The sequence below is a fragment of the Bufo gargarizans genome, chromosome 3, assembly GCF_014858855.1.
Source record: "Bufo gargarizans isolate SCDJY-AF-19 chromosome 3, ASM1485885v1, whole genome shotgun sequence".
In the NCBI taxonomy this organism is placed as follows: domain Eukaryota; kingdom Metazoa; phylum Chordata; class Amphibia; order Anura; family Bufonidae; genus Bufo; species Bufo gargarizans.
The window spans coordinates 484,409,258-484,424,277 of NC_058082.1; the positions used below are offsets into that span (position 1 = coordinate 484,409,258).

Genomic DNA, 15,020 nt, shown 5'->3' on the forward strand with positions numbered 1-15,020 from the left:
TCCCCCCTTCCACCCAATGAGAACCGTACTTATCCTGCTCCCCGCTGTTTGGTTCCTGTCTTCACTGCGCTTCTGGTCCCCGCATGTAAACCTCCTGCATGGACGGTGTCACGTTTGCCGTGGCAGCCAATGACTGACCTCAGCGGTGAAGTGTCCCTAAGTGCCATGTCACCCAGTAGTGATGTGCCGTTCTGGCACATTTAATCGTCACATGTAGTCATTGGCAGGAAGTTTACATGCGGGGACCAGAAATGCAGCGAAGACAGCCTGGGACCCACAGAAATGTAACCGATCTGCAGGGAGCAGGTAAGTATAGTTCTCTTCACAGGTCCCTCTGGGCGGATGGAGGATTTAGAAAAGAAAAATGTGGACAACCTCTTTAAAGTACATTTATAGCACCGGGGACTAGAAGTTAAAGTGAAGTGTCATAAATGGATTCATTGTCCCAGGCAGTGTAAACTTGATCACGCGTGGACCTGTCAATCAAAGTGCAGAGGAGGTTGAAGTTGCAGAGAGAGCAGAGCCTCTAGGTGTAATGGTAACGCCCCCGTTGCTCCTAGAGGCTCATTTGCATATATATAAACCATCATATTTCTCAGCAATGCGGACACATATGAACATGGGACCAACAAAGATGCCTTCAGCTGCCAAGTGCACGTGTAACAGGTCAGCCAGTGTCATAGGTACAAACCTGCTGACAGATGCCCTTCAACGGCTGAGAATGAAATACCCCTTTAATGACACTAGATTCACTATTTTATTGCTTGAGAAATGCTCAGTTGTGTATTTCAGCCAAAACATTGCCTTGTAGTGATTGGTATGACCACAATATGTTCCCCAATGACCAGTTAGACAGCTTTTTCTTCTAGACATCTACAATCTGATCTTTGCACCATTTATGATGTATAGGAAGAACATTTTCACTGGAACTGCCCTTTAACTTTAAAGTATTTTCCGCCCTTTTACCCGCCGCTTACAGTTATGACTCGTGGTATTGGGGATGATATGAGTAGAGCAAATAATTTTCTTTTCATTAGGAATGTAATTCTTGATATTATTTTACTCACAGGTTGAAGGATTTGTTTTACCGTTCGAGTAACCTGCAATACTTCAAGCGTCTACTACAGATCCCACAGCTTCCAGAGGTAAGAAGATATTTTATGTCTTAAGATCCAGGAGCGAACAATGGCTGGAAATATGAATTTTCAATTGAATCATCCAAAAGATGATTGAAGTTTGAAAACAGAATTATATTTGCAATGCGTCAGACAGGTTTTTGCTCTCTGCACTGTAACCTCCAATACTGAGTGGATCAGCAGTTTCGTGACAATAAATGAGGCTCGGAAATAATTTTGCTGCGCTTTAGTTTTTTTCGCCAATGCACACCTTCCAGCATTGTAAGATTAGTAGATACATATCACTAGCATTTCCACACAAAACTTTTTGAATCCGTTCTTCAATATTAAACCCCCAAATAGCTCTAAAGGCTAAAATATGACTCCCATGTTCTTACTTTCTTACTGTATATTCACTCTTAACGGGAACTAATCTCAAATTTAATTAGGCATAATTATTAATGTATTGTATAAAAATATTACTGCTATTTTTTGTTTTGAAAGGATTGTGTTAGTTGTTTTTACCTGGTACAAATGCTGACAGCACGAGGTAGGGGACAGGAGGACAAACATTCATTTTGCTGAGCTTTTATTATCAGGAGTAGTGTAAATATGAATTTTTATTCTGCCGGGTACTGCTCCTGCAAGTGTACTGGAGGAGGTGCTTCACTGTAAAGGGCTTTCTGCATTGAGTTGCTTCACATCCCCTCCCCTCTGCTCTAAGTGACAACAGTAGCATCCAACATGGAGAGCCCTACAGCTGTCACTTAGAGCAAAGGGGAAGGGTTGTGAAGCACTTGCAGAAGTAGAGTCTGGCAGAATAAAACATCATTTTCACACTACTCCTGATAATAAAAGCTCTGAAAATGTATGTTTATCCTGCTCTTCCTGTTCCCTACTTAGTGCTGTCAGCAGTTTTGCATAGTCTAAACTGCAAATAGTCTCCCTTTAAAACTTTTCCGGAGATGCCATATCTGACACACAAACTTTTTCCTGTATCATCTGTATAAAGAGTGCTACAAGGGGGTATGTAATTTATGGGAGCTGCAATGAATGGGAGGTACTGGTCAGAAAAGGGTCAATAGACAGTCTCCAGGAAGTGATAGAGCACTGTCCCTCCCAAGAGTTCAGGGAATGAAGGGGAGCTCCATTCAGAGTCTTAGATGTGTATAGTGTTACTTACTATCCTGCTTATTTAGGCCTTAAGCAGTACACTAAAGCTGTCATCTGTCATTCTAATGGTAATGAGATGACTCTACTGACTCTGTCCCAGTCTATACAACAAAGTTGAAAGGTGAAAGGCAGCTTATTGTATGTGCTCCAATGGCGAGTGTGTAAACTTTAATATTTTAGGGAATACTATATCTCCTTATGGTTAAAAAAAAAAAAACTTGACCTCTGTCCAGTGGATGGTGCTGGCAAAGTCTAGTGCTCAGGGAAGTGTCAGTCAAGCCTGGAATGGCAGGGTTGGAGCGCTGACTGCATGACTTTATATCATGACTGTTGTATGCTAATTTAATTATAATATGGTGGTATTGTTTTTTCTGCAGTTTGGCATACAGGGTCTTGTTTAGTAACATTAGCAAGTCATTTAACAAGGCACATTGGTGGTTAAGGGTAAAAATGAGCTGGCAGGTTCACCTTAGGTGCTGTATCGGTGTCAGTCTTTAGTTATAAATATTATTGTTCACTCTTCTCTTCTAGAACCCACCAAACTTCTTGAGAGCTTCTGCCTTATCTGAGCACATTAGTCCGGTGGTTCTCATACCTACAGGAAACTCTCCCCCTGACAGCGAAACTTTGGTGGAGACTGATGATCTTGTTGGGATGGACTCGTCATCTCACCAGGTAAAAGGAACACATGAGATAATAGGAGGCTGCTATTGAAGGAGAGGTATTCTGGCTTCAGCAAATGTTATTTTGTGTGTAATGAAAAACTCTAACATTTTTCTTATACTTTTACATGAATTGCTCACTACTTATAAGACATCTGTCCTTGAACCAGGGCAAACCTTTTAGGTTCTAAGAAAGTTTCCCTTGAATAACTGCAAGCAGAGATTTTGAAAACTGCAAAGAACTGATGCAACACATATACTGGAGAATTGTATAACTGTTTATTATACAAAATTTAACCTTGGAATACCCCTTTAAAGGGGTTCTTTAGGCTTTTAATATTAATCGCCTATCCTCAGGATAGGTAATCATTATCAGATGGGCGGGGGTCTGACACCGGGCACACCCACGATCAGCTGTATGAGAAGACCTGCCGTCTCCTGTCTATCTTCCTGCTCACTGCTGCTTTGCCATAGACAGCTGATCAGCGGGGGTGCTCGATGTCGGACCCCCGCCCATCTGATATTGATTACCTATCCTGAGGATATGTCATCAATATTAAAAGTTGCAATAAAGGTTGAATTGGTCGTCGTGGGTGGTGCTCAGTGGTAAGTATAATGTAGAATCAAGACCAGGAAACCACGGCACTCAAGTGTAGTAGTGAATATTATTTATTCCATCCACAATTTATTAACAAGGAGCCATTGGCCAACGTTTCGGTCTATCGTAGACCTTGTTCACAGCCAGAGACGCGGCTGCCGAGAGTCTGTGTTTCAGGATGGCGTGAATCAATATTGAATCAATATTAAAAGCCCGGACAACATTCTGTGTTGTATATGTGTTTCTGGTCCATCACCCATATTGCTTGTCTTCCAGAGTATGCCTGAAAATAAGTTTGACGATATATTTGGCAGCTCCTTCAGCAACGACCCTTTCAATTTCAGCAGCCAGAACGGCATGACCAGGGATGACAAGTAAGTGACTGACTGGTATGAGGGCATGTGTACAAATAACGTATAGACTGGGAGGGATTGCCACCCCACAGGACCATCTATAGGTGGTACGTGGCTTCAAAGTAGGATTAATGGGATGCATAGTTTCAGTATTTTATGATCTGGGACCAGAACTGGTTTATAGGACTGTAGCTACTCTGGTAAAACATCCAAGGAACTGTATAGGGATTTTGCATGTGCAGGTTATCAGAAGAAACAGAGTTACACCCATGTCAAGGCTTCAAGTCAAGTCTAACAAATGCATGGGGTTATTGTAAGGCTACTTCTACATCAGCGTTTTTGCCGGATCCAGTATGTATTCTGGTGCACTCCGTTCCGTTCCATTTTGTCCCATTGACAATGAATGGGGACAAAACTGAAGTGTTTTCCTCCGGTTTTGAGATCCTACGATGGATCTCCATACCTGAAAGGAAAACGCAGGTGTGAAAGTAGTCTAACCTGTTCTTTTTGTTGGCCTTGAAATTGTAAAGCAGATGTAAAAGCCTTTCCCGCACATGGCAAATATGGACAGAAGGATATGCAGCCATATGATGAGTTCGTAAGCATTCATTAAGATTTGCATTGCATTACACAATTTCCAGGGGTCCTGTCTTTACAGTGTCTACGTTAGGACATCCTCATAGTCAAATATGTCTTTATTTATCTATTTTTAATGGTTTTAGCTTTGTGTTAATGTAATTTTTTTTCCTGTTACATGGTGTTGGATTTGTCATTGAGATTACTATAGTGATGACTATACAGCAACTGGGTTTTATCTAGCCTTGCCATAGAGCTTATAAAAGGATTGGAGCCGCGCTGCTCTAGATTAGGTTCCCCGGTCAGTGATGAATGGTATTGGGCTCCACACGCCTTTTCTTTGTCACTCTAACAGGGTCCGATCTTCCAAACACAATAGCCTCTGTGAGGTTCAAAGGACAGGCAAAAATAGTGAAGTACCCTTTATCAGATGGTATAAAAAGGTTTTAATCTACTCACAACAGAGTTGTTCAACAAAAGCATATAGTGGTTTCACTTCACAACGTCTCGTTCCTGCCCAGGAACGAGACGTTGTGAAGTGAAACCACTATATGCTTTTGTTGAACAACTCTGTTGTGAGTAGATTAAAACCTTTTTATACCATCTGATAAAGGGTACTTCACTATTTTTGCCTGTCCTTTGAACCTCACAGAGGCTATTGTGTTTGGAAGATCGGACCCTGTTAGAGTGACAAAGAAAAGGCGTGTGGAGCCCAATACCATTCATCACTGACCGGGGAACCTAATCTAGAGCAGCGCGGCTCCAATCCTTTTATTAACTGTATTGAGTGTGAATACCTACCACACTACCCCGGAGCCTGCAGCAGCGCGAGTATTTGTCCTCACTGGGACACAGGACTGACTTTTATTGTATTGTTTTTTCTGAATTGCCATAGAGCTTGATAGGACAAAGTTCATATGGGGTGGTCGTGTCTGGAGGACCTACTGCAAACCTCCTTATGTAACTTTTATAGGAAAATAATTGGAGTAGAACTTGTAATGTTTCCTGTAAGTGTATATACATGGACTATGCTGAGGCTATGCTTCTTCAGAAAAGGGTATACTATGGTCAATTTTATAGGAAGCCAGAAAACCATTCGTTACATTTTCGGAGTTTGTGAAGAAACTGTCAGGCTGGGTTCACACCTGAGCGTTTTACAGCGCGTTCCTACGCGCTGTAAAACGCTCAACAGGCAAGAACCAATGATTCCCTATGGGAATGGTTCTCACCTGAGCGTTTTACAGCGCGTACGATCGCGCTGTAAAACGCCCGACGCCCCAAGAAGTACAGGAGCTTCTTTGGGGCGTCTTGTCGCGCGTTCCCGTACATAGACTTCCGGGAACGCGCTACAATGGGCGTTCGCATACTACTGGAGCCGCGTAGGTGAGACGCCGGAGAATCGCGCATACACAGCGCTCAGGTCAGGACGCTCAGGTCTGAACCCAGCCTTAGATGAACTTAGGACTTCAGTGCTGCAAGGAGATATCGCCAATCACTAAGGCACTGTGCTAAACTATTAAAGTGTTACTACAAAAGTGACTGTGAATGTAGATGCCTCAATTTATATTCCTACTTATCTTTATATTGCGTGCTGTGATGTGTAGAAGATCTTCATTATCTCCTCAACCTTCTCTCATTCTCCTCAGAGATCGGCTCATAGAACAGCTCTATAAAGAAATTGCTATTCTACGAGGTGATTTGGGAAACTTCAAAGCAGAGGTAAGAGGTTTCACTGGATGCAAAAGCAAGTGTCAAACGAGGGGTCGTTCCCTTTGTGTAGGCTCGGTGCACCCTTTGATGTCGCCTTAGCCATCATAAATAGCCTTCCAGCAGTATTTCTTATGAGACGTTGGTCAGCTGCACATAGGGTTGAGCGGTAAACCGGTGTCAGCGATATAGCGCGGTGTTAAGAAACAGCGATATGGCGATATCGCTGTTTCCTAATAACCGCTGTATTTTGTGACGTCAAAGAAGCAGTCACATGTGCGCTGACAGCTTCTATATCTGTGCCCGCCTGCCCCTGCATCCTGCATAACAGTACTCACAACCACATTACTGCCCGCAGCGGCCGCCCCCGGCTCCTCCTAGCTCCCCATATTCATGTCTTTGCTCACCGACGTCGGAATCGGATAACAGCAGAGATGAGCACAACAGCCAGGCGGGAAAAGTCTCTCCAACTCCCACACACAGTTGGGCCTGCGAGGAGTGAGAGAGACCATACCTTAAACATAGAATAGAACCGGCCCGGGTGTCATACGTAAAGGTGCTATGTCTGTCTGTCTTCTGTGACCTGGTCCTTCCTTCCTGCCTGCAAGCTCCATACATGAGCAACATGACATTATTTCACTGAGAGAGGGGGGGGGGGGGGGGGGGAGAAAAATTGTTCATACAGTATAATGTCTCCTTGTGGCTGCCCCATACAGTATAACGTCTCCTTGTGGCTGCCCCATACAGTATAATGTCTCCTTGTGGCTGCCCCCATACAGTATAACGTCACCTTGTGGCTGCCCCATACAGTATAACGTCTTCTTGTGGCTGCCCCATACAGTATAATGTCTCCTTGTTGCTGCCCCACACAGTATAACGTCACCTTGTGGCTGCCCCCATGCACTATAACGTCTCCTTGTGGCTGCCCCCATGCAGTATAACGTCTCCTTGTGGCTGCCCCATACAGTATAATGTCTCCTTGTGGCTGCCCCACACAGTATAACGTCACCTTGTGGCTGCCCCCATGCACTATAACGTCTCCTTGAGGCTGCCCCCATACAGTATAACGTCTCCTTGAGGCTGCCCCGACACATTATAACCTTTCCTTGTGGCTGCCCCCATACAGTATAACGTCTCCTTGTGGCTGCCCCACACAGTATAATGTCTCCTTGTGGCTGCCCCACACAGTATAACGTCTACTTGTGGCTGCCCCCATGCACTATAACGTCTCCTTGTGGCTGCCCCCATGCAGTATAACGTCTCCTTGTGGCTGCCCCACACAGTATAATGTCTCCTTGTGGCTGCCCCATACAGTATAACGTCTACTTGAGGCTGCCCCGACACAGTATAACCTCTCCTTGTGGCTGCCCCCATACAGTATAACGTCTCCTTGTGGCTGCCCCACACAGTATAATGTCTCCTTGTGGCTGCCCCACACAGTATAATGTCTCCTTGTGGCTGCCCCATACAGTATAACGTCTACTTGTGGCTGCCCCCATACAGTATAACATCTACTTGTGGCTTCCCCCACACAGTATAACGTCTCCTTGTGGCTGCCCCCATGCAGTATAACGTCTACTTGTGGCTGCCCCCATACAGTATAACATCTACTTGTGGCTTCCCCCATACAGTATAACCTCTCCTTGTGGCTGCCCCTGTCCCCATACAGTATAACGTCTCCTTGTGGCTGCCCCTGTCCCCATACAGTATAATGTCTCCTGGCTGCCCCCACTCAGTATAATGTCTCCTTGTGTTTTTTTCTTTTAAATGGGTATTTATCGCGATATATAGCTGCACATGGTGTCTTCTGCCCGAACAAACCAGTCAATGTGAGAAATGATGACACTGCCTTCTGTGCTTTGAATGAGTGCAGCTAAATTTCACGGGAACTTCTCCTTTTGTCTAGGTCTACTATCACAGTCACTGCAGAACATATGTCATGCATCCTACAGGCGTTTGAGATGCGGTATATGATCCAATTAATTCCCTTTATAAATTACTAGGCGTATGGAGACCCTTCGGCGAACCTACTTTCCCAGCTGGGAAACCAACAACTTGTCTTTTCTTGGCACATCAGAGAGTAGTCTTTGGCTCAGTATTACTCCTCTGTCTTGGGAACGTCGTTACATTAAGTCCTCATGCATATGACCTTAATATGGCTCAGAGGTTGCATGGAGCCATGTTAAAGCACCCATAGAAATCAGTGGGTCGGTGTACCATTTTGGGGAAGATAAGGATTGCCAGTTGCATTTTGTACTCATGACACATGCTTTGGCCAATGGCTATCTATTGTCTATGGTCAACAATTCTTATCAAAGTCAGGGAAACCGAGGTTTGGGTAACTGTCACTATACAACATACAAACTCAATGCAGATGTTGTCCTTGGTCGGATTCGAACCTAGGACCCCAGTGCTGCAAGGCACCTGTGCCACCGTGCTGCCCATACAGCTTTTCCAGCTGTCTATATGCCTTCTCGTACCCTACAGTCACCAGTTTTATTTTATGGACTAACAAATATTGTTTCTGCAGCGTTAAAGGGGTTGTCTGGCCAAAAAGTGAAATAATGTAGAGGCAGGTGTAAAAAAGATAAAAATCGTCACTCACTTTAAGAAAGACCCACCGTTTCAGGACCATGGCTCCGACCACCATAATTTTTAGTTTTCGACAGACTGGATATGATGGCGTGCTCCAATCACTGACCTCCGTGGTCACGTGTGCAAGAACATCATGGGCACTGAACCTCTGTAGTGACTTTCAGTCCTTGCACATGTGACTGTTGGGACTAGTGATTGGCTGCATTGGTCACGCAAATGGGAATGGCACATCATCACTTCCAGTCTGACAGGGACCACAAATGGCAGACGGAAACTGAAAACTTTAATAATGTTAGGGACACCTCCAAGGGGTTGTCTCATCTGAGAATATGCCACCAATGTTAGATAGGCGTGGGTTCTTCCTCTAGCTCCCGCACTTATCTTCAGAACGGGCCCCCAATGTAAGCGGAGAGCAGCTGTGCATATACGCAGCCACCCTCCAATCATTTCTGTGGAAGTTCTGAAAATAGGCAAGCACTGGCTCGGCTATTTCCAGAAGTCTCATAGAAGGGAATGGAGCGGTGGCCGCGCTTGTGCGGTGCACTCACAAGTCATTTTTGTGGGACTTCTGAAAATAGCGAGTATGCTCACTTGGATTTTTCGCATGCGGATCTCAGAGGTAGGACCTGCACCTATCAGACTTTGATGACATATCCTAGTGATATGCCATCAAAGTCCCTATGACACAACCCCTTTGGCTTGAGAGCCCCTTTAGAGAATCAAGAAAGAGTCGCAATTCTTTAGTATATTGATAATAAAATTATGCATTTCAGAGTCATCGGCTGGTTAGCAATCTCAAGGGTCGGATCCAAGAGCTAGAGGCAGAGTTAGCAGAGCAGAAGCATCTTCGAGAGCAGGCAGTGGATGAAAATGAGTTCCTGCACACAGAGTTGGAGGAGTTGAAGAGGAAGAGACAGGATACTGAGAAAGCCCAGAAGAGTCTGACTGAAATAGAAAGTAAGGAGCCAGCATTTAATGCACCATATTTGTTGGACTATAAGACACCACTTTTCCCCCAAAAGTGAGGGAAAAATGGCAGTGTGTCTTATAGTATGTAGGAGTCACATAAAAGTGAGGGCAAGCGCTGCGCCAGCTGTACTCACCCTCCCTGGTCTTCTTCAGAGCCCTGCTCGGCACTGTTTCGTGACTATCACCCAAAAATTGAACCATAATCTTCACAAAGTGAAAATCGATAAGCTTTATTAATAATATCTAATAAATACATACATGATGGTAGAAAGGCAGCACAAAGGTGGAACACAAAGATAAGGAACAGGACCCAAGGAGGGGCTGAGAGGTCAGCACACCAAAAATCAGGGAAAAAGTGGTAAGATAGTAAACACCAAGACACTTCAGGACAATGAGCCCCAGACAAAATGAAATGGAGACAAATGTGAGAGTGAAAAGACTTGGTGGTTAAAAAGGATTAATGAGCATACCCTGAGTGGTGTGTCGATCTCTCAGCCACCTCCTGACCCTGAAACGTAGCAAGTGAGGGAAGTTTTTCTTTTTTAATGTCTGATATGGGGGTCTGGTCTGAGTTTGATCTGATGGCGGCTAGGGGGGGGGGGGGTTCTTTTTTAATGTCTGATATGGGGGTCTGGTCTGAGTTTGATCTGATGGCGGCTAGGGGGGGGGTCTGATGGTCGGATCTGAGGCTGATAAGGGTCAGATCTGAGGCTGATCGAGGCTAGGGGGGTCTGATTTGAGGCTGATGGATGTCTGATCGAGGCTGGGGGGGTTCTGATGAGGGTCTGATCTAAGGCTGATGTTGCTCAGATCAGTCTTAGGTTACATGCACATGACCGTATGTATTTTGCTGTCCGCAAAAAATACAAATGACGTCCGTGTTGCATAGTTTTTGTTTGCGGATCCATTGTAACAATGCCTATCCTTGTCTGCAAAACGGACAAGAATAGGACATGCTCTATATTTTTTACGGGGCTACAGAATGGATGCGGACAGCACGCGGTGAGCTGTCTGGATTTTTTGCGGACCCATTGAAATGAATGGGTCCACATCCTATCCGCAAAAATAATGGAACAGACACCTACATCTACATATATTGTGCGGTCATTTGCTGATCCACAGCACATCCGCAGCGTGTGAATTCAGCCTAATGATTTTAATTGACTATAATCTATGATAGAGCTGTGCTTTGTGTAAGAGATCCTCCATCAGCTGTTGGCTTGAGATCTAGGCTTTTTATATGCAGCCCTTATATATATATATGATGACATGGTGGTCAAGGAGCAGATGGTGCGTTAGAGACGGCTGAGGAAAAGACACGGAGGTAGTTTTAAGACCGGTTAGGTATTGTCACATAAGGAGTCCTGTAGGACTGATGCTAGCACAGGGAAACCACCATCAAGGTGTAGGCAGGGGTTATCAGAAATGCCAGCGCTGCCCTCTAATGATTGTAAGGAATGTATAGATAAGTGATTAACCTCTTCCTTTCTCTGTTACAGAAAAATCCATAGCAAATGAGCAGCGATATACCAAGCTGAAGGAGAAGTACGCAGAGCTGGTTCAAAGCCATGCAGATCTTTTGAGAAAGGTGCTTGATTCTGACTAATTGTGTGTAGGGCACCCCTAAATTATGGCCTCATGCACGTGACTGCGTCCGTATTATGGTCCACAAACAACTGATCCGCAAAATACGGACCGTATATCTAACACTCCCTTTACTGGAAATTACTGTTCTTGTCTGCAATACGGATAAGAATAGGACATGTTCTATAATTTGTGGAACAGACACATCGATGCGGACAGCACACAGATGACATCCGTGAGCAGACCCATAGAAATGAATAGATCCGTGGGCAATCTGCCAAAAATGTGAATCAGACTCGGATACAAAATACATTTGCAGAAACCAAGGAAAGATCAGACCCTTGTTTTTCCTACTGGCATATGTAAAAAGACTATCTAGAGCAGGGATGCTCAACCTGCGGCCCTCCAGCTCTTGCAAAACTACATTTCCCAGCGTGCCTCGACAGCCTACAGCTATTAGGGCATGCTGGGAGTTGTAGTTTTGCAACAGCTTGAGGGACGCAGGTTTAGCATCCCTGATTAAGAAGCTTCTGTGGGGTCAGCGGACTATCTTACCTGTATGGAGACCTCCTGACTCTACCCAGAGAGAAGGAGGGCCTATTCACACATGGCAGATTTGTTGCAGAAGTTTCTGTGACTGTCCCATACATCAGAATTGGAATTACAGAAGTCCATGGAATGTATTTTTCAGCCACAGAAGTTTGTACAGCTGATCTGCTGTGCGTGTAGATACCCCACAGGCATTAGATTTCTAGCTTCACCAGCATACTCTAGTGTCTGGCCATCTTTTGTATACACACAGTAATGCAATGACAGTAAATGGGGTCTACAGAGGGGAGCACAGATTAGAAGGCATGTAGATTAGAGCAGCCTTTATTACTTAGAAAACCCTATTGTAACCTCTTAACACATAATCACGTAAATGTACAGGATCAGCGTTAAGGGGCTGTATGAAGTTAAGGTAGCTCACATGCTGAGCATTGCGCCATAAATGGCAGGTGTTGACTGTATAATATAGCCAGAACCCGGTGCAATGATTGGATCAGCAATGACGCCAAACCTGGTCACTTAATCCCTCAGACGCCACTGTCAATAGCGACAGCAGCATCTGTGAGATTAGGTTGCGGGAGGGGGCCCCCATGGGGCTCTGATCACTTGCCATGACAGCCTGGAGCCTTGTGGAGGTTCCCAGGCCTGTCATAGGTAACTGCCTGAAAAGCCATGCCTGAGATATAGCTCAGCAGGCAGTGTCTCAGAATCCCATAGACTTAAATAGTATTCTAGTAATAGTATTATAAAAAAGTTATGAAGATGGCGATGCAAATAAAATTTTTACTTTACAAAAGTTTTTTTTTTTTTTTTAAGTAGTAAAACAAAATAAAAGCGTAATCATACTGATCCCCAGTTCGGCAGTGTAGGCCCAACAGATAATATTAAAGTGGGTGGGAAGCACAAGGTGTGCTAAAGTTGTGTAAACTGGTCACCATTTCCTTTCCACACCCGAGGGGGGTCATTTACTTCTCGCCAGTTTGTTGTAAAAAAAAAAAAAAAAAGGTTGCAGGGCCCTTTTTTGTGAATTTTTTAACATTTATACAACATTTTGTTGCACAAACGTTTTTACGCTCTCTTCGCCACTGGGAGATCAGCCTCTGCAAATTCACTAACAGGCGTAAATGATGGAAATAGGCGTAAATTATGTTGGAAATCCACTCAGTCAGGGACTAGAATAAATTTCACTCCAGGCACATGGACTGTTGGAGAATGAACCTAATTTATGACGATACCTGCACCTTTTCATAAATTAGGCACATCCTCCGGCAATACAGGTGGAACTAAGACTGATGTGAAATGCTGGTCTTTGATAAATGACCCCTATGTAATCTAGAAGGGAGCACACCTACCTCTATAGTGTTTTAAACACATACTGATTCCATCCATTAATCACTCCATTTTAGAAGATGTTAACCCGTTCGCTACCAGCATGTACGGTGCTGGCTGCTCTGGCCTAAATACCAGTGCCATAGTACTACGGTTCGCTGATCGGGCGGGTGCAGGGGCTGCGCCCTCCCGATTAGCTGCAGGGGTCCGGCAGTGGATGATAGCCGGACACCTGCTGTATGCTCCGGCATCGGTGAAAACACTGATGCCGGCGCATTAACCCTATATGTGCTGCGATCAGCGCTGACCGCGGCATGTGCGATGTCCGTGCAGGGAGGGAGCTGCCATCGGGTCCCCGCGCTGCTGTGACGAGGACCTGATGGCTTGGACGGCAGCCCTATGCCTTACGTTTGAGCCTGTGAGATCCAGCCCCCAGAAGTATTGTAATGTACTGTACAGGAGATCAGACCCCCAAAAGTTAAAGTCCCAGAATGGGAGAAAAAAAAAAAGTTTCAAGTAAAAAAAAAAAAAGTTTCAAGTAAAAAAAAAAAAAGGGTCCTTTTCCCAAAATAAAGTAAAAAATAGGGAAAAAAGAAAAGTAGACATATTCGAGAACGCCACGTCCGTATCGACCGGCTCTATAAAAATATCACATTATCCACCCGTCAGGTGAACGCCGTAAAACAAAAACCAATGCCAAGAAAACCATTTTCTGGACACCTTGCCTCACAAAAATGGTACCAATCAAACTGCCATCTTATCCCGCAAAAAAAAGAGACCCTACCTAAGACAAATCGCCCAAAAAATAAACAAAACATCTCAGAAAATAGCAACACAAAAAGATTTTATTCTGTTCAAAAAGGCTTTCACTGTGTAAAACAAAAACAAAAAATAATAGACACGTTGGGTATCGCCGCATCCGTAACAACCTGCTCTATAAAATATTACATGAGATGCCCCCTCAGATGAATGCTGTTAAAAAATAAAATAAATTATGCCAAAACAGCCAATTTTTGTCACCTTGCCTCGCAAAAAGTGTAATAGCAATCGATCAAAAAGTCTCATGAAAATGGGTAGCAAATTATGGGGTGCTTTTTCTCCTGTTACCCCTTGTGAAAATGAAAAATTTGGGGCTAAAGCATCATTTTATTGGAAGAAATTAAACTTTTCATTTTCACAGTCAAGTGTTTCCAAATTGCGTAAAGCTTAGGAGGTCAAAGTGCTCAGTACCCCCCTAATATATTCTTTAAGGGGTGTAGTTTCCAAAATGGGGTCACTTTTTGAGGGTTTCCACTGGTAGGGGTACGTCAGGGTCTCTTCAAATACAAAATAGTGCCTAAAAAACATTCTAGCAAAATCTGCCTCTAAAATCCATATGGCGCTCCTTTCCTTCCTACATGCCCATAGAGCAGTTTACCGCCACATATGCGGACGGAGTGCACAGGCGCGGGATATCGGAGGAATAACAAGCTATGAGAAAGGTGGTTAGAGGGAAAGGATGGGCGGGCGGAGGGTAGGAAGGAGCGGGGGGACGCAATGAAAAGGCTGAGCAAGCAGGGCACCTAAGAGAGTAACGCCGCCCCTGGGCACTTGCGAGCCCTTATTTGCATATCTTATAAAGATCGTTTTTGATGGATTTATAAGAGCAGGAAAGATGCCAGAGGTAACGTTTTGATTAACTGTAAGCATGCTAGGGAGCTGTTGGGAAGGGTTAAAAAAGTGAAATGCTGGTCACAGACTCCCTTTAAGGACTATGTGTCAGCCTGTACCACCTGTGCACATGCTGAGGTGACACATACTTGGCCTTCCG

At 44.5% G+C, this 15,020-nt stretch overlaps 1 protein-coding gene across 1 annotated transcript in view; it reads left to right on the plus strand.

Annotated features, from left to right (window-relative positions):
• The window catches only part of LOC122932446 (huntingtin-interacting protein 1-like), a 133,715-nt gene that overhangs the window by 67,803 nt on the left and 50,892 nt on the right, over nucleotides 1-15,020 (plus strand). The window contains exons 10-15 of the mRNA XM_044286848.1: nucleotides 1,070-1,145; nucleotides 2,820-2,963; nucleotides 3,825-3,922; nucleotides 6,124-6,196; nucleotides 9,553-9,736; nucleotides 11,248-11,336. Coding sequence (XP_044142783.1) covers nucleotides 1,070-1,145; nucleotides 2,820-2,963; nucleotides 3,825-3,922; nucleotides 6,124-6,196; nucleotides 9,553-9,736; nucleotides 11,248-11,336 — 664 coding nt within the window. The remainder of the gene's footprint in view (nucleotides 1-1,069; nucleotides 1,146-2,819; nucleotides 2,964-3,824; nucleotides 3,923-6,123; nucleotides 6,197-9,552; nucleotides 9,737-11,247; nucleotides 11,337-15,020) is intronic.